This window comes from Mangifera indica, chromosome 4, assembly GCF_011075055.1.
Source record: "Mangifera indica cultivar Alphonso chromosome 4, CATAS_Mindica_2.1, whole genome shotgun sequence".
Taxonomy (NCBI): domain Eukaryota; kingdom Viridiplantae; phylum Streptophyta; class Magnoliopsida; order Sapindales; family Anacardiaceae; genus Mangifera; species Mangifera indica.
The window spans coordinates 11,660,978-11,687,152 of NC_058140.1; the positions used below are offsets into that span (position 1 = coordinate 11,660,978).

The 26,175-nt window shown below is 33.7% G+C and overlaps 4 protein-coding genes across 6 annotated transcripts; 2 read left to right on the forward strand and 2 right to left on the reverse strand.

Annotated features, from left to right (window-relative positions):
- Window positions 1–99: 99 nt before the first annotated feature.
- On the reverse strand, window positions 100–3,863 carry LOC123214696 (NADH dehydrogenase [ubiquinone] iron-sulfur protein 8-B, mitochondrial). Its single transcript, XM_044634636.1, has 8 exons — window positions 3,651–3,863; window positions 3,371–3,458; window positions 2,914–2,967; window positions 2,738–2,829; window positions 2,543–2,656; window positions 677–744; window positions 493–604; window positions 100–409 (listed from the first exon to the last, which is right to left on the reverse strand). The coding sequence occupies exons 1-8, from the start codon at window positions 3,702–3,704 to the stop codon at window positions 314–316; spliced, it is 678 nt and encodes a 225-aa protein (XP_044490571.1). The 5' UTR covers window positions 3,705–3,863; the 3' UTR covers window positions 100–313.
- Window positions 3,864–3,979: 116 nt separating this feature from the next.
- Window positions 3,980–4,943, forward strand: LOC123214697 (protein NONRESPONDING TO OXYLIPINS 2, mitochondrial-like). The gene is made up of 3 exons (XM_044634638.1): window positions 3,980–4,229; window positions 4,324–4,442; window positions 4,701–4,943. Exons 1-3 carry the CDS (start codon window positions 4,084–4,086, stop codon window positions 4,718–4,720), a joined length of 285 nt encoding a protein of 94 aa, XP_044490573.1. The 5' UTR covers window positions 3,980–4,083; the 3' UTR covers window positions 4,721–4,943.
- Window positions 4,944–17,429: 12,486 nt separating this feature from the next.
- LOC123214509 (uncharacterized protein At1g01500-like) lies at window positions 17,430–21,429 on the forward strand. Of its 3 annotated transcripts, none has more exons than XM_044634314.1 (3): window positions 17,430–17,889; window positions 18,740–19,547; window positions 20,821–21,429. In XM_044634314.1, the coding sequence occupies exons 2-3, from the start codon at window positions 18,843–18,845 to the stop codon at window positions 21,061–21,063; spliced, it is 948 nt and encodes a 315-aa protein (XP_044490249.1). In that variant the 5' UTR covers window positions 17,430–17,889; window positions 18,740–18,842; the 3' UTR covers window positions 21,064–21,429. The 3 variants fall into 3 exon arrangements, with proteins under 3 accessions (XP_044490249.1, XP_044490250.1, XP_044490252.1); XM_044634315.1 differs by lacking the exon at window positions 17,430–17,889 and adding an exon at window positions 17,981–18,125; XM_044634317.1 differs by lacking the exon at window positions 17,430–17,889 and adding an exon at window positions 18,165–18,639.
- A 1,428-nt stretch (window positions 21,430–22,857) lies between these two features.
- On the reverse strand, window positions 22,858–26,160 carry LOC123212837 (BTB/POZ domain-containing protein At1g63850-like). The gene is made up of 2 exons (XM_044632052.1): window positions 24,855–26,160; window positions 22,858–23,389 (listed from the first exon to the last, which is right to left on the reverse strand). Exons 1-2 carry the CDS (start codon window positions 25,983–25,985, stop codon window positions 23,111–23,113), a joined length of 1,410 nt encoding a protein of 469 aa, XP_044487987.1. The 5' UTR covers window positions 25,986–26,160; the 3' UTR covers window positions 22,858–23,110.
- Window positions 26,161–26,175: the final 15 nt, after the last annotated feature.

Here is a 26,175-nt window from a genome sequence, read left to right on the forward strand (position 1 = left end):
TAATTTCAGGAGTACAAATATTATCAAGAGAAAAACGGCTCCTCATAGATGTAAACATGAAAATCAAGTCGCGCGATTGAAAGGGTTCGCCATTCGCCATATAAAAATAGAAATTATTTCCAATTGGCAAAATTTTACTACAGAAAATAAACAAATGTAGCGACCAAAGCAAATTTGATGAGATAGCTACGTAATCACAAAATGTAGAATTACAAGTCTATGCAGAGATTCATGCACAAATCTTTTTATTTTTAATCCTCGAAAAACGGTTGAAAAACCGGGTATCAACCAGGTTGAAAATACAGGGCGAGAATCAGCGGTAAAGGCTTTCAGATCTGAGGTTCTCCGCAATCTCAGTCTCCCAACGATCCCCATTCTCAAGCAGCTTCTCTTTGTCATACAGAAGCTCCTGCAGCAATGTTAAAGCGTTAACAATTGGACATACACGGTTGAATCTAGTGCTTATGATAGAGTAAAAGCATGCATATAGACCTCGTGAGTCTCAGTTGCAAATTCGAAGTTAGGTCCTTCGACGATGGCATCAACAGGACAAGCCTCTTGGCAAAATCCACAGTAGATACACTTGGTCATGTCAATATCGTACCTGCAAATTATAATTCAATGAGAGAAGAAAATATAGAGAGAGGGCAGGAAAGAACAAACGAGGATCCTTCACCTAGTTGTCCTGCGACTTCCATCTTCTCTTTCCTCTGCCTCAATTGTGATAGCTTGTGCAGGGCATATCTGGTAAACAATCATTGTCTCTTAAGATAATTGCTACATAGAACTTACGAATTCATACCCAAAACAATTACTGAAAAAAAAAATTCAAATCCAAAACACATAGGATGGCAACACAGCAAAGTTTTACAAGGTATAAATGCAAACAAAAATTCATAAAAGGAACACGATATGACTGTATAGACAGAAGCACAATGAAAACCATTGACAATTTCACATATAAGGAACACATTTGTGGCATTCGGTCAGCCTATATACCCAAGAATAAGCAGCTGAAATGCTCAACACCGGATGCAGCATTTCCTCAACACCACAAACAAATTAACATAATGTACATAATATCCACACACAAGACAGAATGCACAATATACATGAATCTTTCAGTCAACTACAGATCCTACACTGCAAGGCAATGTGGTTGTCATTAATCACGTTTCTTATGGTACTAATGAACTTACCAATATGGTGCAATGCAGATACCTAAGTAAAAGATTGATACTGAAATTCATCATCCAATCCTGTCAAGTTATCTTTTTAGCACATGCATCCACATTGATATTAAGAAGATAAAGTTTTAACACATGTTAACGGTGGATGAGAAAAAGCACAGATAGCAGACAAGCCTGGAATACAAATAAGCTCAGCCAGGGAACAGCAAAACTCTAGGCCAAAGCATCAAAACCAAAACAATCGGGCATTACCAGCCAAATAAGGTGGATTCAAGACAAACTAAGCTCGAGCTTGGCTAGACTGGAGACGAACTTTAGTTGAGCTTTGAGCTCGACTTGACTTGATTGGAGACAAGCTCGAGTAAACCTTTAAGCTTAGTTCAGTACTAAAACGACATTGTTTTAATTCACATTTGTTAAAACGATGTTGTTTTAGTCAATTCGTATCAAAATTTTTTCAAGTCGCAAACTTGGCAAGCTAAACACCCCCAAAGTTGGAGCTCAAACTCAAGCCTAAAAATTTTAAACTCTCAGGCTTGAGCTCGAGTTTTCTTGAGTTAACTTATTTTTTAACTCGAACAAACTCGATTCAAATCTAATCTTATAGCCAAATGTTGTATGCATAGTAGAACTAGAGCCTGACATGATATGGAAATAGTGCAATTTTTCTCTGTTAGAACCCATATCTATATCTCCCACAAGAAGAAGAATCAAACGAAGGGAAATATCTCAAGGGCCAGTGGCAACAAGGGGGGAGAACAGGTGGCATTTTCACAGGAACCAGGACGACAAAACTTGGAGAGGACATGCAGCATTCCATTGAGAGACTTGGTGGTTAGAGCATAAAAGTGGAGGAAAAGAGAAACGGAAGGAAGCTGAGAAATTGCAAAGAAATAGAGAGGGTTCGAAGGATAGTGTTGGCCTCTCGAATGCAAAGCAACCCTGGAATATGCTGGTGTTATCCATTTTGAAAGGAAAATTGTGTTTCAGTTACAGTTTAATTGAATTTTGATGACTGTAATGGAACTCCAAAGCACTGAGTTTGGAACCATTTTGCTTTAATACAAAATACAACTATTTCAGATTATCATTATGATAATTTGGTGTGCTGTGATTGTCTTTGTGTGTTGTAGTTGGTTCAGCTACACATTGAGTGCAAAGAAATAGTGTAGTAAGAGGAGATCAGTGTTGGAGGAGGCCGACTGGGTGATGGGAAAGAGCTGAAGAAGTCATCTCCGACAGAGCAAACATCTCCGGAATCTATCATTCTCCTACTTCATTGAAGAAAACTAGGTGATCCCTATACTGTTTCTTTTTCTAAGAGAGTCTATTTTCACAGAACAATCACTTACAGCTTCACAGAGTTTGCAAGCAATGCATCGTTCCTCTCCAGTGGGATATCGTCGCAGGGCATGCTCACCACGAAAACGAGGGCTTAGAGGGCCCTTCTCAAATGGATAATTGATCTGCATAACAAGACATATAATAGGTATGAAATCATAGCCATCACAACCTAAACAAGATAATGGGCGTAAGAAGACACCTACAGTAACTTTTGGCTCAAAAAAGTATTTGAGTGTCAGCATCAAACCCCGAACCATTTCAGTGAGAAATAGCATGTTTATGCTTCTGTCAAAAACTGCAATTATTTAACATAACCGTAGCAGTCAGAAATCAAAGTATACCTAACTGGGAAAACATATGTTCTTGATAAATAGATTACCAGAACTCCAGTCTTTCGATATCTCTTTGGCAAGTTGCTCCCTCTCTTCGTCATCTGCAGTTGGAAGCCAAAATAAATGAAAAAGAGAATCTAAATTCGCAAGATGCACAGATTGTTCAACTAGTAACAAAATAAGACCAATTTATCAAAATGGCACCAGTTATATTGACTTCTAGCCTATTATCATATCACAAAGGATAAAAATTCCCAAATGTTCTTTGAAAAATAAAACCGCTCCCTTTTATTATAGTAACCACCATACTATGCACTTATTCATAATCATCGTTTAAATCAATCGAGGATTTCAGGAAGCCTACCGCATACAGTTACCAACATACAAAAATTCCCCATCAACTAACATTTAGAACGAGCCTTGAACCAAAAATAAATAAATATTTCCTGTCCATATATGGATTGACAAATAATGAAGAACAATAGAAAAAGAATTAAAACAAACCTTTATTGGTGGGATGATGGGAGTAAGGGTGCGCACTGAATCGCAACCCATAATGATGCGAACCCTGCAATGCTTGTCCCGACACAGCCTAACAAAACAACCCAAATTAAAATGTCAGAGAAGAAAAACAACTTAATCTTAACAACGATGTTTTTCCCTGTAACAACTCTCAATCAGCCCATTATTTTCCCTCTTTGATAGCGCCAAAATAATTCAGAAAAATCTAATTATGAAGTGGAACAAGAAAAATAGTTAGGGTTTTGCATAAAGATATGCTTACGAGGTGACGAGCGCGAAGAGCGGAGAGGGACTTGCGAGCTAAGATCAAAGCCATCGGCGATGGTTATAGGTAGCTGAAGACGAATGGATCTTCTGCCTGCGATTTGAGAGGGCTGTGCAGGAACAAGCTCAGAGAGTGGTACCACCTGCTTATATAGTTGATCCGATTCAGCAGTGAAATGGCTTCGTTTGGTTGATACTGTGCTATTCAAGGGGTTCTTTTACAAATTTTGAGATTCTAAACGCTGCGTTTAAAAAATTGGGATTTTAAAATTTAGGTCCGTTTTAAAGATCAGACCCGAACCATTTCCGTCCATTCGGATACACAAGCCACTGCTTGCTATACGTCACCGTTTGATCAGCAAAACTCTTGGACCTCTTCTGCAGTAGGGTTTAAGCTCTCTCCACTGTCGCAGCACTCGTCTGAACCTAAAATGGCTTCATTATGTAGATCGGCCATAGCAACAGCTTCAAAAACAATCGCTGCTCGATCCAGAACCACAACCCAGAAGACCCTTACCCCAAAATCCGTTTTATCCGCTTTCTCTTCACCCTCCAGCTCCGTCCCTCGTGCCTCAAGGTCATAGATATTTGTATCTTTGTGTTGTTACTGTTATTTAATTTTATCTCATTAACGATGGCGAATTAAATTGATCTTTAATTTCTTATAAAAGGGTTCTTTCTGTATTGGGAAGTGCTGAGTCACTGATGCCCCTCCACAGTGCCATTGCCTGTGCTCGCCTCAAATCAAGCATTGCTGTTGATTCAACATGCTGGAGCTGGCTTTCTAAAGGTGAATTTTAAATAGATTTTTCTTATTTCTTTCACGTTTTCTAAGAAGTATATTGCCATCATATGCATGAATTTATAATGGATTTGTTTTATGTTCATTTATGGTCCATTTTATTATTAATATCTGGTTTATCTGCTCAGCCGGCATTTATGCGAGCGTCTTTTTCTTTTTTTTTCCCTTAGTTATTTGATGCGAGGGTTACTTAATATCTGATGTGGACTTTTTATTCTGACATGTTTTTGATTCTTTGTTCAATAGGACTTGCGGTACCATTGTGACAGGGCTTGCTGGGTATACTATGGCACTCTAAATGAATAGGATTTAGTTTTCTAATGGTGAAAGCAAAACAAATGCCTGTAGTCTTTTTCCTCAGTCTTTGTATCCAGCTGAGTATGCACACACGTGTAACAAAGTGAATAAGTCCTGTTACTTCTTTTGTAATTTTTAAAATTTATTTGCGGGGATTAAGGCTATATTAAATGGTATTTATCTTATTGATCATTATAGTCTCAGAATTATTTGAAGTTTCTGGAAAAATTTGGTGAATTGAGGGTTCTTATGCTCTTGGGTCTTTGGTTTAAGACTTGATAAAAGGGATTCAGTTGGCATTTAATCATGGTAGTTAAGTCTTCTAACATTTCCTTCCCTTATGAATTCATAATTTTGGGTTCTGGTGATCCTGGTGATTCTGGTTGGGGTGTGTAAGGGGATATGGTATGTTTCAGTTTTCATATAGCCAATCTTTATGGATTCGCTTTCACCATGATCGAATGAAATAATTTTATGTTTGTCTGAAAGTACTGAACTCCTTGCTTTCTGGATGTTTCATAGAATGGTATTGAAGGTACACCTTGTACATTGACAAGGCATTTTCTGGCTTAGAACACCTTTTGTGACTATACTGTGTTTGACTTGCCAGGTCTCACACATAGTAAAGCTTCCTGATCCATGGGATTATTATTTACTCTGGCAATCAGTGTCCTTAATTCAAGTTGTTGTCACTCACCAAGTGTGGCAATGCTCTTTAGCCAGGACTCTAGCCAAGTTTACCACATGCCCTTGTTCATATTTTTGCCTCATAATGTTCCTAATTAAATAATCTTGCTTCAATGATTTGCTTTCTTCACCACTTGTTTACTCAACAAAATTTTCTTTTCTTTCTAGTTGAGTTAGCTGTTTTCTGACTATCTTCAACATTTCTTTATTTCCATTTCCTGGACTATGCAGTTCCTCAGTGACAGAGGCTTTGGTCTTTCCAAACATAATTGGCCTGTGTTTGCGGTTTTTCTTCTACCTATGCTGGTTCCTTAAATATTTTGACTCTTCATCTCATTCATGGAAAATGCTTTTGTAACCTATCTTGTGGCATCAAGACCATATACTATTGTAGTTGTTGATGGTATATCCTCTGTTTTCGTTAGCTAGAAAGCCGTTATTTTTTATCCTGGTTTGTGGGCCTTTAGTCACACTCTTTTAGTTCTGCTGCAACCTGTTTTATTTCTTACCACATTATCATCAGGTAATGCATTAATAAACAATAAAAAAATTATATGTAGGAATGTTTCTTCTGTTAAAATTTATTTTGAACATCAAAAGTTTTGTCTATGAAGTGAGATTAATCTTGAAGCCTGTAACTCTCTGAAGTCTTTTTTGGAGAGTTTAGGTTTTCTTGGATAGTGTTTTATTCTTTGATGCCTCATATTAGCTGACACTGGATAAAGCTTGCACAGAGTTAAAGCTTCATATTGCATTCATTGGTGAAGTGACTTTCTAGAGAACCGTTTGTCAGTTGCAAAAGCATAGGTTTTGTGGTAAAACTCTGTGATTTAGGTTTTATTATTCATTGTGTTAAAGTACAAATATATTTACCAGTAAGAGGACCGTCCAAGCATTTGCAACACATTGGCTCATCTATGTATGTATGTATATTTGATAAAGTTATGCATAGGAGATTTGATAATGATGACCATTGAAAAATATAAAAGAATTGTATTTCTTATGTGTAAATTTATATACAAAAGACTAGTATTTATATTGGTATACAATGGAATACAAAAAAGAAAAAAATCAAAAAATTAATTTCTTGATTGTCTAATCTTTGTGATTGATTATGATTGATTATTGACTTGATTGGTGGGATTGTTTGATTTCTTGATCTTGATTGATGATTGTTTGTTTGATTGATGATTGATGATTGATTGATGATCTTGATTCATGTTTGATTGATTATTGATGATTGATTAATGATTATTTGCTTGATTGATGATATATTAGATATCTTCAACACCCCTCCTCAAACTCAAGGAGGCGAAACATATGTCATTTTGAGTTGAGTTTGCTAACGAAATTAAAAAATTGTCTAAGAGGATGAGACTTAGTAAAAATATCAGCAAGTTTATTAGTGTAAGAAATTGGATGAAGACGTAGAATGTCTTGAAGCAAATGTTGTCGAACAAAGTGATAATCTATCTCAATATGTTTTATACATTCATGAAAAAAATCATTGAGTTATTTGGATAGCACTCTGATTGTCACAATAAAAAAGAGTGGCAGATGTCTGAGGTATGTCTATATTGTGCAATAATCACCTAACCAAAGAAGTTCAGAGGTAGTGTTAGCATGAGCTCAATATTTTGCCTTGGTACTAGATCAAAAAACGACATGCTGCTTCTTATTGCACCAAGAAACCATAGAATCCCTAAGAAAAAAACAATATCCCATAATGGAACGTTTATCAGTTGGATCACTAACCAAATTAATATTAGAATAAACTCACAATGCTAATGATGATAAGGAGGAGAAATGTAAGTCATGGAACAAAGTGCCTTTGATGTATCATAAGATACGAAGCATTGCAGCATAATGAGTAGATGTAGGAGTTGATGAATTGGCTAATAAGATAAATAACATATGCAATATTATGATGAGTTACTATAAGATAAACTAAGCTTCCAACTAGCTTACAATAGAGAGTTGGATCTCGTAATGGTTCACCATCCGTAGCACACAACTTTACATTTGTTTCTAAACGCATATTAATTGTTTTAACATCAGTCAATCTGACTCTATAAAGAATAGTAGAGGCATACTTAGCTTGTGTAAAATGACACCCATCAGAATTTGAAGATTCTTCAAGTCCTAAGAAATAACTGAGAGATTCAAGATCTTTCATTTTAAATTGCTGACTTAAGAAAATCTTAAGATTATAGATTCTTGTAAGATCATTGCTAATAATAATCATATCATCAACATACTGAAGGCAAAGTTGCGAACAAATAAAGTATAATCATGAGAACTAAAAGAAAAACCCATTTGTCCAATAGTACTGTTAAATTTTGAAAACCATGCATGTAAAGTCTGTTTTAGTCCATATAAGGGTTTTTGCAACTTGCAAACTTTATTAGGAGGGTGATCATACCCTAAGAGAGGCTTTATGTAAATTTCTTCTGTAAGATCTCCATTAAGAAATACATTTTTGATATCCATTTGAGATAGATATCAATGTTTGGCAACTATAACTGTAATTGCTAAGAGAGTTTGAACAGAATTGAGTCGAGCAACGAGTGCAAATGTCTTCCCATAATCAATGTTGTACTCTTAGGTAAAACCTTTGGTTACCAAATAAGGCTTATATCTTTCAAAAGAGCCATCAGAGTGAGTTTTGATCTTGTAAACCCATTTGCAATCTATAAGGGACTTTCCATTAGGCAAATCAATAGGCCTCTATGTTTGAGTCTTAATGAGAGCATTAAGTTCTTTTGTCATAGTGCGCTGTCACAAAGGATTAGAGGAAGCCTCATGAAAAGTGCAAGGTTCATGTAGAGAGGAGATGGTAGCATAACAATGATAATCATGAAGATGGGAAAAAGGTTGTCTTACCCTAGTAGAATGCAGATGATCTTTGAACTTGGGAGAAGGATCTTGTTGTGAGGATTCAACAGATTGTTCAAATGTATCGGAAGGTCGCGGAGTAGGATTATTTAAGGTATTTGTAATAGAATTTGAAAATAGTTCTAGAGATAAACCTATACCCTTTCTATTTAAGAATATATTTAAGAAAACAACATAATTTAGACCGAAGTTTAAGTTTCGTTCTTTCATGAGGATGGAGATGAACAAAACATGCACAACCAAAGAATGAAATAATGTATAATGTGGAGGATTACCAAAAAGACGCTCATAAGGAGTTCGATTGTCGAGGATAGATGAAGACAAACGGTTGATGGTATACACAACAGTGAATGCTACATCTCCCCAAAAATGTTTTGGAACATATGAAGCAATAAGAAGAGCATGAACAGTTTTTAGAATATATCTATGTTTTCACTCTGTTCAACCATTTTATTAGGATATACCCAAACAAGAGTATTGGGGTAGAGTGTCATGATCTTTTAAAAGAGTGAGTAATTAAGTGTCCATGTATTCCATGGCATTATTGGAGCAAAAAATTTTTATATTTCTAGAAAATTGAGTTTTGAGCATGTTGGCAAACTCCTTATAGACATCAAATAGGTGAGAACGATTTTGTAAAAGATAAATCCAAGTAAATCGTGAGTAATTATACATAAATAGAACATAATATTTTGAACCTCTCATAGTTGTAATAGGTGCAGGACCCTAAATATCAGAGTATACAAGATCAAAGGGTGAAGAAGCAATAAAATCACTTTTATTGAAAGACAAATTAAGATATTTATCAAGTTGACAAGACTTACACTCAAAATCTTCATGAATAACATATCATAATAATTCTAATGAAAACAATGTTTTGAGACGAGACTTAGAGACATGCCCTAATCAAGAATGTCAAAGACTCAAAGACACATTAGACTGGGTAGACACAACAACATTAGTCATAGGAACATGAAGCGATATGTGCTTAAATAATCGCCCTACTTTACGACTTTTTCCAATCGTCGTGTCCGTCTGTGGATCCTACACAATATAACCATTATTAGAGAAATATAATTTTAATCCAAGTTCACATAACTGACCAACAGATAGAAGATTTAAGGAAAGTTTAGGGACAAAGTATGTATCTGGAACAAAAAAATGTGTAATAGAGATAAATCTTATATGGTTAACTTGCATTATAGATCTATTAGCAGTTTGAATATTAAGAATATTATTGGTTGGGGTCTTAAATGAAAATGATGATGAGGAAGGAGTCATATGATTACAACAAATATAATCAAGATACGAGAAGGTATTACCTATGGTGACAAAAAATGCAAAAACAGAAGTAGAAGTAGAAGAACTAATACCAATTCAAGTGAGAGGTTGAGTGATAAGTGTCGTAATGTCAGCCTTTGATAGAGTGCATATGCTAGGGTTGGATTCGAGTTGAGTCGAGCTTGAGCTCGACTTGATTTGTAGTAATTGAGTTCAAGCTCGATTTGATTTACAATAATTGAGTTCAAGCTCGAGTTTGGGCTCATCGAGCTTACTGCAAATAAGTTTGAGCTCGATTGAGTTTAAACTTTAACTAATTCGTTATTAAAATGACATTATTTTAATACATATTAGTCATAACAACGTTGTTTTGTATTAAAATTTTTAGTTTATGAACTTGACGAATAGAGCTCAAGCTCGTTTGGGGTTGGCTGATTTCAAGCTCAAGCTCGAGTTTGAACGAACTTGGTTCGAATCCAACCTTAGGATGTACCAAAGGTAGGCTTTGGTGCATTATCTTCAATAACAGCAGCAACAGAGCCGAGATGAAAACTCCAATTTAGATTACGTTGTTGATTCCCTTTTCTTGAATTGAAGTTTCTCTTATCTTTGGAACGACATTCGCTGTATATTTGTCTATTGCAATGACAATAAGAGCAATATTTTGGAGAGTTAGATGCAAGTTTTGTACATTGTGAGGGAGTAGCAAGAACTGTATCTGAGAGACAGAGTTTTCGAGTTTGCATGCGTGTTTCTTCAAAGATTAATTCTGTTATAGTTATATCTAGTGTAGGGATGGCAATGGGGAGGGGCGGGGAGGGGATATCAATCCCCGTCCCCGTCCCCGTAGGGGATATCAATCCCCGTCCCCGCCCCGTCCCCGTTGCGGGGATAAAAAATAATCCCCATCCCCTCCCCATCCCCTCCCCGTCCCCACGGGGAAAAATCCCCTCCCCATCCCCGCCCCGTCCCCGTGGGGAAAAATCCCCTCCCCATCCCCGCCCCGTCCCCGTGGGGAAAAATCCCCTCCCCATACCCATAAATATAAATTTTAATTTTTTTATATATTTCAATAAATAAAATAAATCATATTTTTCCAAACTATCATTTGCTACAAGAGTTATAAAATATTCTTTGTTATTTTAGTTCAAATATAAAGTTTTTATAAAATCTAACAATATGCAATAATCAATCTCTTCATTAGCAGCTCTTCATGTATGTGATTTTGGGTAATTTTATAATAACATTAAATTTAACACTTTTCATTCATTTCAATTGATTTTATTAAGTTTATAATTTATTATTTTTTGTGTGTAAAACCTAGTGGATTGACTAACTAAGTTTTGAAGTTGAAATAAAATTAATTTGGTGCATTTACATTTTATGATAATGAAATTCTAGGTTTTTTTAATATATTATATCAATAGTTTAGAAATTAGTAAAAACTAATAATTGATAATTCAAAAATTAATAAAATTAAAGTTATAATTTTAATAAATCATAATATAAAATTTTCTAAAACTTAATAGTTTATAAATTATTATATTAATATATTAGATTTAGGGGGTGGGGAGGGGATGGGGAGGGGAGGGGATGGGGAGGGGAGGGGCGGGGACACATGTATCCCCGTCCCCGACCCGTCCCCGATTACGGGGATTTTTTTTATCCTCATCCCCGTCCCTTTTCCCGTTTTTATCGGGGAATCCCCTCCCCGTTAGGGTCGGGGAGGGTCGGGGCCCCTAAAGTCGGGCCCAAATTGTCATCCCTAATCTAGTGTCAGTAAATGATGATAATGTAATAGTGAGGCACAAACTAATTCAAAATCTTCATGAAGAGTCATAAGAAACTGATTTAATTGTTGTTTATCACAATATTGGATATAGAATTCAACATCATCATCATGTATCCATTTAGCCTCAGACAAACTTAACTGGTCTCACAAAGTAGACAATTTAGGATGACAGTTAATAATTGACTCACCAATTTGTTGCATCAAATCATTAAATTTGACTTGAACTTGATATGTGTGAACAAGATCACTAAATGAAAATCGTTAAGCGAGAAAATTCTAAAGATCTTTAGCTCCTTTGAATCGATCGAAAAGAATGTTAATGGATGCTATTGAAGTATTTGAAATCCAAAATATACTCTTAAAATTATTGTAATCCTATTGTTCAAGTCAAGTCTCAAACTCTTCTTGGGATTCGTTATGCTTCTTTTCAGGTTTATGCATTTCGCTAGTGACATATCTCCACATCATACAACCTTTAAGAAAGTTATGCATAGATTAGCCCTAATGATTGTAGTTGATGTTGTTTATAATTATGGAAAGAGGTTGAGATACATCAATTTGCACTTGAGGTATGATTAAAAAAAAAAAAAATTTATGAACTCAATAACTATTGAATCAGAGGAAATATTCAAACCACTTTGGGTGGCTCTGATACTATGAAAAATATAAAATGATTATATTTCTTATGTATAAATTCATATATAAAGGATTAGTATTTATATTAGTATACAATGCGATACAAAAAGGAAAAAAATCAAAAAATTAATTTTTTGATTATCTAATTTTTGTGATTGATTTTTTAATTTATTGAATTGATTGATTAATAATTTATTGTTAGTTTGATTGGGTTTGATTTTTTAAAAGTGATTGTTTGATTTTTTGATACTGAATTATGATTGTTTGCTTGATTGGTGATCTTGATTCTTGATTGATTATTGGTGACTGATTGATGATTGTTTATTTAATTCTTGTTTGATTAAAAATATATTAGATATTTCAACCATCATCATTATTGTGCATGGCCATTCACCTGTTAGGATCTGCCAGAGTCCATTGTCTAATGCCCTTTTATATAAGAGTGTGCATGATTTCAGAGTTTATTTTATCTAAACTAAAATAAATGGATTAGAAATTTTTTAAATAATTTTATGTTTCAAATCAAAATAAATTAAATTGAAAAAATAAGATTTGATTTAATTTAGATTATGATTTAAATCTATTGTAATTAATTGTTTTTAAATATATATTATTTATTAAAATTAATTAAATTATAATTTTTATAACATAATATAAATATGTTAAATAAATTTAAAATATATATATATAATATAGTAAAAAAATGATATAATAAAAATAAAAAAATAAGTTGTATATTTAATTATTTATTAAAAAATTGTCAAATATAATTATATGTATAAATATAATTTACGATTTGGTTTAATTTGAAAATGATTTAAATTGTAACTTAAATTAAAAACTATTTAAAAAAATTTAAGAAGTCAAATCAGACCAAATTAAATTATAATTTTAAAGGTTTGAACCTTTTTTTTTTTTTTTTACAGTGGAGCCTTATATTTGGTTGCTCATTTTCTCATGTTTTAGAATTTTCATATAATGGTCAGAAAAATCAAAATTAAAAAAAATCCCCAAGCTAATAAACATTTCATCTTCAAAATTTTATTAAATAAGTTTTGTATCTCTAATTTATATTTTTTTTATTAAAATTATAAAAAAAATTATTAGTACATGTATATATAAAGGTGACAATCATATATAATTATACGTCTGTAGACCTAGCCATGGGCCTGTTTGACCCGTGAACTGGATCGAAATTGGCTCGGATAAAATCGGAATCGAAATTGGTAAACCCGAAACCGAACTGAACAGAAATTGAAATCGGATTTTGGCGGTTCGGTTTAGATTTACCTAATTTTGAATCGTAAAACCATCGGTTCACATTCGATTTATGAACCGACATGTAAACTAGTGGTTTACTATGCTGAACCAGAAATTTTAAATTTTTTTTATTTTTTAAAATTTATTAAAGGAACCAACGGTTCCTTGCGCAAGGAACCGTTGGTTCACTGCAAGTGCAGGGGACAATGGTCCCCTACAATTTTTAGAACTTTTGCAAGGGACCAACGATCCCCTGCAAAAGTTCTTAATCTCATTTTCAACCTCTATTTTTAAAAAAAAAATATGTATACCCACTCAAATTTCAATCTTTCAACTCTCTTACTCAATCCTTCAAACTTTCATTCTCATTCTTTCAATTCTTAATACTCTTTTAATCTTTCAATTTTTAATACTCTTTCAATCTTTCAATCAAATTATCTCAAATCTAATTAAATTCTTTCTTTATTTTTTATTAATTCCAATTTCTATTTCTATTATACAATTCATAATTAATTATAAAATTTATTTCTATAATTTTTTTTTTTTTATCTTTCAAAATTAATCATATAATTTATTTATATAATTAATTTTATTTATTATCAAAAAATGGCAAGTAGTGAAAATTCTTCTAGTAATAAGAGATTTGGTCTATATAGATTTTGATTCTTCTAAACCTCAAGAAGATACATAGGAAGCTTAATTGAAAAATTAAGTCCAAGTCTTTCTTTTAATTTTCAATTATTGTAATTAATAATTTTAAAATAAAATGAAGATCATATATTAGAATTGACGGTTCAATATCGGTTTCGAACCGAAACCGTCGATTCCGAACTAGGGTCATGAACCAAAACCTTCAATTTCGAATCGATTACAAATCGTCCTATTACGGTTTTGGTTCAGGGTCCTTATTTTTTTGAACTTTTGAAACCGTTGGTTCATGAACTGTAGCTAGGTCTATACGTCTGAAATGAAATATAATTTTTAAAAATATTAAAGATATTAATTTATTTATTTAGGGTCTTTTGAAAATTCAAAAAATTTAAGGATATCTGAAATTTTTATAATTTTAATATACCCCTTCATGGATTAAAAAATGACAATTATGTTCTAAAAAACTGAAGTTAACACCTTTAAATTGATATAATAACATCATTATATAAGAGATTATTTATTATTCGAAATAGATATTATAAAAATCATACAATATATTGTCTAAGATATATATTTTTAAAATAAATAAATTCAATTCAATTATTCCTTTAAACATAAATTTAACTCTCCCGTCAAAGATCTTGCAATTTTATTCAATTAAATTATGATGTTTTCACGTTCTCAAATTGGTAAGGAAAATTTGTATTGTTATTGAAAATATAATGCAATTACACCAATTATTTTTTATATTTACCTTATTATTGTTTTTTTATATTTATTGTAAATATATTTCAAGCCAATTTTATATATTTATTTCATACCCTATATAAATATAATTCAACTACTATTTAATAAGTAGAAAATAAAACAATACTGTGTGTACCTATTTCGAGTACACAAATATATATACTTATATGTATTATCACATAATTGAATATTAATTTATTTTTAATTCAAAATTACTTAATTATGTGGTGACACATATAAGTATGTATAAACTTATGTACCCAAAATGTGTGCATTAAATATGCTTGCAATCTTTAAATTTATTTAATTCGATTTTCTATATTATATGTGATGATCCTGCAAATTTATTTTGTTCATTTAAATTTATTTTAAAAAATTTTGATATCAGGAAGGGCTTTAAGTTTGGTTGGTTATTAGAAACTTGGTAACCTCATGGCTAATAGAAGATGGTGGCTTGGTTTGTTTGTCAAGTTAAAATCGTTTACCTTTTGCCCACATGTACTTTTCAAGCAAAGGTGTACTCGAATCAAGTTTAAATTTGTTGTTGATCGATTCAATAAGTTCACAAATTCACCTCTTCGCTTGATTAATTTATCAATTAACCCTAAAGAGTTTTAAATCTTGCATTTAAATCCTTACAGGGTATTTGGTTTAAAATAATTAAATATTATTCTAGTAATCTATTTTTTATTATTAATATTATTTTATTTGGTTTGTTAAATAATAAAATATTTATAATTTTCTATAACAAATAATGATATGATTAGACCTGGTCACGGTTCGTGAACCGTCAGTTTCGGTTCGAAACCATTGGTTCACTGTTCGAAAACATAAGGACTCTGAACCGAAACCGTAATAGGACGGTTCGTCCACGGTTCGAAACCGACGGTTCCGGTTCATAGTCCCGGTTCAGAACCGATGGTTTCGGTTTGAAACTGATATTGAACCGTCAATTCTAATACATGATCTTGATTTAATTTTTAAATTATTAATTACAATAATTGAAAATTAAAAGAAAGACTTTGACTTAATTTTTCAATTAAGCTTCCTACGTATCTTCTTGGGGTCTATAAATTGATTTTCATTCACATTTGATATATGTGAATATTGATCAAATCTCCTATTACCGGAAGAATTTCGACTACTTGTCATTTTTTGATAATAAATAAAATTAATTATATAAATAAATTATTTGATTAATTATAAAAGATAATAAAAAAGTAAATAAAATTAATTATATAAATAAATTATATAATTAATTAGGAAAGATAATACAAAAATAATAAATAAAATTAATTATAGAAATAAATTCTATAATTAATTATGAATTGTATAATAAAAATAGAAATTTGAATTAATGAAAAATTAAGAAAGAATTTAATTAAATTTAAGAGAATTTGATTGAATTGAAAGATTGAGAGAGTATTAAGAGTAAAAGAATAAGAATGAGAGTTTGAAGGATTGAGAGTGAGAGTAGTAGAGAGATTGAAATTTGAGAGAATGAAATTTGAATTTGTATATATATAGAAAAAAATTTTTTTGAAAAAATTTAAAAATAGGGGGGTACATTGTAATTTAAAAAATTGCAGGGGACTTTCTAGAAAAATTTGCAGGGGACCGGGTCACCTGCAATTTCTTCTTCTGTTGCAAGCCAACGGTTCCCTGCGCAGGGAACCGTTGGCTATTTAAATAAATTTTAAAAATTCAAAAATTTTCGATTCAGCACAGTAAATCGCCGGTTTATATATCGGTTCATAAACCGGTGTGAATCGACGGTTTCACGGTTCCAATTTAGATAAATCAGAACCGAACTGTCAAAATTCAGTTTTGGTTCCGGTTCAGTCCGATTTCGGGTTTACCGGTTTCGGTTTCGGTTTCATCCAGGCCGGTTTCGGTCTGGTTCACGGGCCAAACCGGCCCGTGGCCAGGTCTAGATATAATAGATAACATAAAAGATAATTATCTTTATAATTCTATCTTTATTATTTTTTAATGGCAAAAATATTATATTTTTAATAAATATTTTATAATAGTTATATCAAATAATCTTTAGAATATTTAAGTAAAATAATATTTTGATATTTTTAATTAAATAAAACCAAATATAATAATTATTTTTATATACTAAATTTTATAAAACATAATAATAATTTATATCAAGTAATCTTCTACGTAATTTATTTTTATAGTAATCTTTCATTTTTTAAATAAAAGATTATTATAATTAAACGTACCGAAAATCTAACTTTTTAATTTTAAATAAGATGTGATAATCGATAATAGATGAGTTATGAGATTTAAATATAAGTCTTTTAGTTAAACTCAAATTATTCTTATTTTATAAGCTCGTGTTGGAGATAGAGTCAAGAACTTTCACACTTTACCCGTTTTGAGCTTGGACTTTGCCTTGAATATCATCAAATCAAACTTGAGTCAAGTATTGGTATACTTGGGCTTAATTATTTTCAAATAAACTCTTAGATTTGTCTCTTATGAGAGTGCTTAGAGAACTTAATTTTGTATATACCAATTAATAATTATTTCATTTTTTATGAAATTTCACAAAAAAAAATCGCTTAATCCGCCATAAAATTTTTACGTGTTAGATTTGAAAATCATTTTTAAAAATTTTAATGAAAACTATATTAACAACAATAATTAAACAATTAATAAAGAAATCATGCAGTTGAAAAAGAAAGCTTCATAAATAGAGCACCAAATTATCTCTCCCCATAAACAAGCCCTCTGCCATGTTTAAGCGCAGCTTCATGTATAAAGTTCGCAAATCATTTTCCATACATTGGCTATTTCTTGGATAAGGTCTCAAAAATATCTTATATAGAGTGACCCCACTTCTTTTATTTATTTATTTATTGTTTTAATTTTACAAAACCTCGGACCTTGAGAGTTCCGCTTTCAGGTACGATGAGAAGAAATTAACGACAACCCAATATTGTTTGCAACATTTGATGATCTGGGTTGTTCTTTGATTTTGTTTTGGATTTGTGAAGTGGGATGCAAATTTATATCAAAAGCTATAGCTTTAATTTTCTTTGTTGGAGGAGAGGAGACACCACTCACTCGAGGCTTAAAATTTTGATTCTTTTTGGATTTGTGGAGGCCACAAATCTTGAGGCGCTAAGAGGGAAAGAAGAAAAAGAGATTGCGGGGCTTGGAGATATTTTTGTGGTGAGTTTTTATTGTATTAAAGAAATATAATTGTGGTTTTTGTGCGTTTTAATGTCGTAATCGCAACTTGTGTTTTGTCTGATTATATGAATTGTGCCATGCATGATTTGTCATGTATGGTCGGCAATCTTGTTGGTGATGTTTGGTTGTGGGGATTATTTTCACTGTGAACGGTCATTTGAGCAAAGACTTTACTTTTTAGGCTAATTTATATGCTTTCTTATGGGGTGTTGCAGGTATGAAATTAAGTATTTAACTCATCAATTGTTCTGTTGTTGTTGTTTGTTGGTTTAATTAAGTTTTCTGAAAGATGCTCAGCTTTGGATTTCCGAAATTTTGAATTAAAAAATTAGGTTTCTGAAGGGTTATGTTGTTTGGACAGTGACCATTTTTCTCAGCTTTGGATATCCCAAAATTTTCTTTTTTAACTGTGTCTCTTGAGCTTGAACACTTTGGATTTTTCTCCCGTATTTTCCCATCTTCTTATCCCTACTCTATCTCCTGTTTCTTCTTCTGGTTCGGTGTTGGGTTCTTTCTCGATTAGATGATTGCTATTTGTTTCTTATTTAAATTCCTACGGGATTTATGTATAGTTTCTCTTATTCTGCTTGAGACTTTTGAGGTTTCTGCCCCTTCTCCATATCCCTTTCTCACTTGGAGTTCTGTCCCTCAAAATATTTATTTTTAGTTTCAGTTGGTTTTCTTCAGTTTTTTTCGCAGCATATCCTTTTGCTGTAGTTGACTGGCTGGGTATGGCTTCGATTGCTAGTTTCTGCTGTTTGCTGATACTTCAGTGTTTATATAACATGTACTTAGTAGGTTTGATCTCACTTTATTGACATGGCTGCAGGTTTTCTATGTTCTCATGACTCTCACTTGTCTAATTTTTTCTGAGTTGTCAACTGAATCAAGTTGGAAGCATTTCACTGGAGAGAATTGAATCTCTGAGGGCAATGGAAAATTCTTACGAGACATCTGATGGTAAGGGACCAACCAGTAATGGCCACTTTATAAAGCACTCTCCTTACCAGCAATGTGTTAAGGGCTCACTACCTTGGCTTAATTTAAGAGTTTTCTATGTTAGAATAAGCAAATGTGAGATTGATGATTCAACACCTGATTGCCTCACGCTAAATCATATTCCCCTGCATCCCAACACCCTTCTCGAAGTAAATGGCATTAGAACAAGTATCTATTCTGATGGGGCTTCAACACTCCTCAGAAGGGATCGATTAGATAAGAGATCTGAAGAAGTTACATTTGTGAGCACTGATAGTATTAGGATGACAAGAAGTGTGAAGTTTGAGGTCTTTGATAAGGACGTTCTTGTGCTATCTGGGGTTTTAGAATTGTGTATCAGTAATGGTTTTACTGGGGATCCAGGAAACCATGACCAGAGATGGAGCATGAATTGTGAATCAGACATGACCTCAGGCACTGGTTTCCTGAAGGCTAGACAATTTACAGGGTCAGACCCTACTTCACCAACAATTGAGGTGTATGTTGCGGGGTCCTTCTCTGGCACTCCAATCATCTTAACTAAGACTTTGCAGCTTAGTTCTCGGAAAAAGCAAACAAGAAAGGGGATGTTGGATTCCATACCAGAGTACGAGGCATATGAATTCAAGAAAGATGATCCATCTGTGCTTCCTTTGCAGGTACATGTTGGTTTCAAAGTCTAATCTTTAAAGTTGAAGGAAACTCAAGTTTTAAATGCTTAGGATGTTTTACTCTTCTCTCAATTTGTCATACATTACTCATCCATTTTTACACCCTATTGATGTTTTGCTACAACCAAGAAGCTTAATCGGCTTGTATCTTTTTCTTGTTGCAAGAATAATTGATCCCTTTTTCTATGGCAACCAGTATTTTTTTTCCCCGTATACAAATGTGATCAAATCCTATGTGTGCTACACATTTGCCTCTACTGATTTTGTAAATAAACATCCATAAGTTGATTCTCTCCTCTAGAAGAGAAGAAAAGCCATAATGACTCCCTGATTTTTGTTTGAACGGTTATTGAATTGAGTAATACTATATGTACAAACAAATCTTGTAAACTTATTTATACAATTTGATGTGATAACATGTGATTAAATGTTTTTAAAGTGATAAAAAAAGTAAATAATCACATTATTCAATTACGTATTATCACCTTATATTGTATAAATAAGTTAATAAGATTTATTTATACACATAATTTTATTTTATTGAATTTGGATATGGTCGGGATGTGTATCCTTATCCTATGTCGATATATTATCTAGTTTCTTTTTAGATTTTCACTTGAACCCAAAATTTGGTCAACGGATAGTAATTATTAGAAAAGATATGAAGATCTTAACCCCCGAATTGTTGTCAGTAGTTCTTAGAGAATCCTGGTATATTTACCGTATATCTTGCCTGACAAGATTGCCTTGTATGGGACATTGAACTGTTAACTATTATAGCAGTATTTTCTGGTATGATTATGAAGGATCCATATTAACTAATTTTCACCATCCTGGTGATTATGGACATTGCTTCCTTTTCTCTTCTTATTCACTTTCCATAACGTGTGTTAATTTGATTTATTGTAAAAGAAATACTTCCAAATATACATCTCTCCTCAAAAGTTGTGCTTTCAAATCCACTTGCATATTTTTCTGGGTCCTTTGTGCGCTCTTCATATTATCTTTCTTATGGTGCATGACATTTTCTTCTGTCTCTAATTTCCTTTTACCTTTTGCTTTCTGGGTGAGCCTTACTTAGCAAACTTATCTATGATTCTGTTGTTATTTGTAATACATATATTTGATGTTTGCTTAGGAACAGAAGCCAGTCAAGAATCAATTATGCTTTCATTTCAAGATTTTTCCCTATATTGCAGCTCAATCTGTATCTTATTATTCACCAAGAATCTTGCTTTTCATGGTGTTAATAATTTTGCAGATGTCAGAGTACTCAAATCACAAACCAGAAAATGAAGACTATTACCGCCCCTACCTGGGGACTGAATATGTACAAGGTGAATATCTTGATGGTGAAGATGGGGAACTCTCATGGTTCAATGCTGGTGTGAGGGTGGGTGTTGGCATTGGCCTCAGCATATGTGTGGGAATCGGGTTAGGTGTAGGTTTGCTGGTTCGTACCTACCAAGGCACAACCCGAAACTTTAGGAGGCGGCTTCTATAGCAACATCCAATGTTATCATCGATCAATAGAAGCTAACATACCAGTGTTTCTGACAGAATACAGTTATTGATTAGAAAGTCAAGTTTTTTGTATTCAGTGCGGTTGAGGCAAGAATTCCAGTTTAATCTTGGTTTTGTCATTCGTGCGGGGAGAGGTGAGCCTTTGATCTAAGAATAAAGCATAATTGTATTTCATATGGACCACCATTACAGCAGTAATCTTGCATGCTTGTCCTGCTCATAGTTTTCATAAATGTACAAGTTCATTATGGAGTTGTAGAATTTTGTCAGATGAAGTCATGATTTTTGTCTATAGATATCACTAAAGCTGGGGTAATGGAAAGAGGTATAGATCCTTTTTTGACAAGTTCATGTCTCAATTACTGTGTCCAAAAACTGTTTTTGGTGCTTAATGGCTTCACTCGTGGACTATATTTACCTGTAATGATTTCATATTCAACAATTAATAATTCCACCTCAGCCATGACTCTCAGCTCGCATTAGAACCCGCTTCAGGGACGGCAGTGCCACTACATCTTGGAAAGATAATATAAAATAAATTTATATATACAAATCCAGATATCAATATTTGGTTGAGATATTAATATTTGAGTGGATGATTTCGAAATGTGTACTTTATTTCTATTCAAAGCAAACAGTACCCAGAAGGGAGAGAGAGAGAGAGAGAGATTGGCGATTAATGGCCTCTCACCTTTCTTTGATGGTCTGGCGCTGGTTACTCTCAAGCTGTCTGCTAGAAAAGAAAACATTGAAAGTTCCACGTAACTTAGATGGACATGATTGATAATTTATGGTAAAAACAATTGGCCAAAGACTTTTTCCCACCAAAGGTTTGGTTACATATATGTGAGATTTTAAAAATTAAAATACTCATCTAAGATTTATTTCATTTTTACATATTTAATAATTTTTTATTAGAGTTAAAAATAAATTATTATTTTATTAATAACATTAAAATAAATAAAATTATATCTTATTTTTTCTCTTTTTTCTTTGAAAAATTAATAATTTTTCTATAATTAAATTTTAAAATGTGATATTTTTCTTTTAAAGTTTTAAATTTGTCTAACAATTTTTCAACAAACAACAACCTTTTTCTCTATCTCTAGATAATGACTCTCCTTTAATATCTTTTTTCTATCCGAAGCCCACCCTCTTTAATCAATGATGTCTAGATTTTAAAAATTCAGATGAAACCTTCTTCTAGAGTCCTTTGGCCAAAAAGATTATGTTACCCTACACTAAGGTTCAGTTAGCCGCTATAATTTTTGTGATATCTTGTTGAATGTGGAGTCATCGTGCAGATGAGATGGAGCTTGCGTAGCGCATAATTGAGAGTGCTTTGGCCCGTCAATGGAACTGTTTTAGCTACCCTCCAGAACGTTTTGATGGCAAAGTTGCCCAAAACAGAACAGAAAGAAACAGGACACATTTACGTCAATGGCCCATGACAGTTGTGAATTCCACAAATTGCTGGCTTAGAAATTAAGGACCAATCATCTACCCATCTTCAGTTGTACTCTTTTGACTCATTTCCAAAAGCTTTTATCTTGAGCTCGGGCCAGGGATGCTTAAACTTACTAGTAAAATTATATATACAAATAATATATATAATTTTTTTATAAAAAATAACATATTATCATATAATTAAATAATTTAAAATTAAAAATAAAACAATACTTAATCACATAATGACATATCGTTATTTATATAATTTAAACCCATAAGTATTATAATGGGTTGTAATGTACTACATAACCTAGTAACATTGCAATTGTTTTGTATAAACAGTGACATTGCAAAGATTGAAAGGCAAATTGCCCACCTTACACACAGATAAGTGCCATGATATAAACAACTCTACAAAGGAACAACATCGAGAGCATTGAGATTTGCTTCTGTTCCAAACATGGAAAGATCCCTAATCTTATATACAGTCACATACCAATTTATGCACAACATGAGACAGTGAAGTCTATGCCTATCTCAAACAAAGGCTGCAGAAGGAAAGCATCTAGTTCTAGGTTCTAACTACGGTCATCTGTTAGTGAGGGTCGAGTTGCTCGGCGGAACCAGGTGTTGAAGGCTGTAATTAAATGAGGGCAATCTTCGACATTTTTGGTGGAGAAACTGAGGCACTTTTGCAATAACTGTTGTGCATCTGACATGGGCAGCGTGGAAATGATTCTAAGGAATGTCTCTTCAAGCTCCAGGTAGAGTGCTTTCTGACTGGGCACCAGAGCCGACACATTGTCTTTGCAAACAATTAGAACAGGAAGCCAATCTCTTACCAGCTTCATCCTAACCTGGAACATGAAAATAGACAGTTCCTGGGTTTATTTATACAGTTTGAAATGATATTAACAAACCAAGACCTCATTTCTTCAAAGTCAACTAGCAGTTATACAAAAGACTTCAAAGAAATGAAATAGGAGATGGTAGAGAAAAAATAGTCAAAATAACAAGGACTACAAAAACCCAAGGTCTCCATCAGAGATTAGAACTATGTTAAACCTCAGCCACCACAAGGAAAACTTCCAAGTATAAAAATTGGGAATGTCCCAAACATTTTTCCAATCAATAATAACGGTTCTTATCAGAAACTTAAAAAAAAACAACAGTCTTGACTTGTGAAAGCAATTATGAGATTAGTTAAAAAGTTCTCCCAAAGTTGATCAGCAGGAATAGCTTCCTGAAAGCCTCTTCAATTTTTTCTGATCTTTCTTTACAATTTGCCAAATAATTTTCCTGTCCTTCATTATCTCATAGCCTTTTCCTTGTTGCTATAAAACTAGTTCAGAAGACCATCAAAGCACACATAATATCCATGTAAACTAATCTTCTGACGAATAATTTTTCTTCAAGCATATAAACTCCTATTATGATTAAAAATTTTTTAGACATAAATGCCACATCTATTGACATACAACGAAGAATTGATATGATGACTCATCCAAAAAAAACCATTGGGCAAAAGACCCCATGAGCCATCAAGAAACTCCTCCCACTATGCTGATCAAATATACATTCCATTCAAGTCAAAAAAGATGGCAAAGCTGTCATCTGGGGAAAGAAAGCCTTGCATTCACCACATAAAGTGTTGTCATGACAGGACATGAGTGAAAGCAGGAGACATTTTTTCCCCAAAAAAAAAAGTCTTAATACCAGCCGCCGCACATCTTCAAACAAGCATACATGTAAACAATATGATTATACTAAGTTCCTCGCAGGGAACCAGAAATTGCAAAGAAAATGGTTGAAACAAGGGAGACAAGAAAACAAAGACCAACTATTTCAGGTAAAACTAACACTAAACTTGATGGGAACGCCCAACTCCATAAATTAACAGATAAACCTGCCTTTACCATGCAATTTTAGAACTTACAGATAATCAGGCATAGACTCTACAAAAAGAAACAAGCACTAATACTAAAAGGACAGTGAACTTTAAGTAAGACTTATGCAGTGACATATCTCAGAAATAAGATCTACAGTAGTGCTTGCAAATCAAATTTTAACCAATAGGGCCATAACATAAAGCATCAACGTGTAACATTATAACATTATATCCAAAATAAAGTTAGAAAAACTTTACAGTCCAAATTCCATAACTAAACACAAAACTAACTATATAAAGCAGGAATAGATAGATAAATCATCAAAAAAAAAAAAAAAAAAAGATATAAAGCTATATTACTTTCCATCAGACAACTGTTTGATCAAGTGTGAGAATATCTAGAATAAAACTCTACAAAAGTCTCAAATCCATACCTGTCTAGCTGCCAAAATGGTGCCTCCTGCGACTCCATTAGCAAGCTTACAAGTACACCTCATCACAACAGATGGCAAACCAGGCACAATGTTCCTCCACGCATCATCCCGAAACGCGCGCTGCAAATCCGCTGTGAACTCCGCCTGCTCGCTCCACTCTTTCACAGCATTATCCGCCACTCTCAACTCTATCATCCTCTCCACCAACCACACCAAATGCCGCCCATTCGTCATCGCCGTATGCAAATTCAACCTCTGTATTGCCTCCGTCTCATTCGTATCCCCTCTAAAATCCGGACTCGAATACTCCTCCAAACTCTCTTTCACCACCTTCAAACTCTCCTCAAACGCCCTCTCCAACACACGCCTCGCCGACTCCCCGGATGCGAACTCCCTTAATAGCTTCGCCACGAACGCCTTCACGAAGGCCGTGTTTGGATGGTTGTGAATTGCTGACATAATTAGTCCGTGAAGCATTTCTTCGCACGAAATATCGTGTGAATAAATCCTAGGTAAGAGTTCTCTAGATTCTTCTTCCCGTAATAAAGGAATTATTTCGATAACTCTCTTCTCTTCCTCTTCGGTCCACGGTACTGCTTCAATAAATTTAATACACGCTTTAATGCAATCTTCGAAGAGTAATTCCAAAGCAACGGGGAGCAAATCGAGAGCTGTAGTGACAGTATTTATAACTGAAGAGAAATCGTCTGTGTAGAGAAGCTGAATGACTTTTACGTGATCGGAGATTGGGCTTGGCTTAGTGCTTGACACGCCGAAATTGAGAGAGATGATTTTATCGTCATTACCGCGATCAATGTCATTGTTGGTAGGGTTAGGCTTTTGCCACCGATCGGAGAGGAAAGCGGCGAAGTATTTCGAGCGGAGGAGGACGTCGGAGTGGAGGTAGACTTTGACCTCGTCCTCGGCGGAGGATTCAGCGACGAAAGGGGAAGACGAATCCACGTACAGACGGAGGATGACGTCAGCGGTGGAGTGGTCGTTGAAGGAGGAAACGGATTTGACACGTCGGAGTTTCATAGAGGAGTCGGAGCGGGTCGTGCATGTGGAGTGGCGCGTGGAGGTAGTGTGATGAGGCACGCGCTGTCTTTTTTTGGCGTTTGTCGGGATCATTTGATAGGATTAATGGGATGCTGGGGCAAGTTAGGCGAGGGGGAAGAAGATAGTACGGTTTTATTGATGAATAGAGGAATTGAGGAGAACGCGTGGCTGTACTAGCAAGCGAGTAGGAAAATTATGTGGCTGAGCGTCTGAAGAAAGTGCTGAAGAGACGACACTAGATAAGGACGGAGCGATATTTTCC

Coding starts and splice junctions, on each gene's coding strand:
- LOC123214509 (XM_044634314.1), top strand. CDS start 18,843: ATGGAAAATTCTTACGAGACATCTGATGGTAAGGGACCAACCAGTAAT. Junction 19,548..20,820: donor CATCTGTGCTTCCTTTGCAG/GTACATGTTGGT, acceptor ATAATTTTGCAG/ATGTCAGAGTACTCAAATCA.
- LOC123214697 (XM_044634638.1), top strand. CDS start 4,084: ATGGCTTCATTATGTAGATCGGCCATAGCAACAGCTTCAAAAACAATC. Junction 4,230..4,323: donor TCCGTCCCTCGTGCCTCAAG/GTCATAGATATT, acceptor TTCTTATAAAAG/GGTTCTTTCTGTATTGGGAA. Junction 4,443..4,700: donor CTGGAGCTGGCTTTCTAAAG/GTGAATTTTAAA, acceptor TTTGTTCAATAG/GACTTGCGGTACCATTGTGA.
- LOC123214696 (XM_044634636.1), bottom strand. CDS start 3,704: ATGGCTTTGATCTTAGCTCGCAAGTCCCTCTCCGCTCTTCGCGCTCGT. Junction 2,657..2,737: donor TTTTTGAGCCAAAAGTTACT/GTAGGTGTCTTC, acceptor CTTGTTATGCAG/ATCAATTATCCATTTGAGAA. Junction 745..2,542: donor CTTGCAAACTCTGTGAAGCT/GTAAGTGATTGT, acceptor ATTGTTTACCAG/ATATGCCCTGCACAAGCTAT.
- LOC123212837 (XM_044632052.1), bottom strand. CDS start 25,985: ATGATCCCGACAAACGCCAAAAAAAGACAGCGCGTGCCTCATCACACT. Junction 23,390..24,854: donor CCATTTTGGCAGCTAGACAG/GTATGGATTTGA, acceptor TTCATGTTCCAG/GTTAGGATGAAGCTGGTAAG.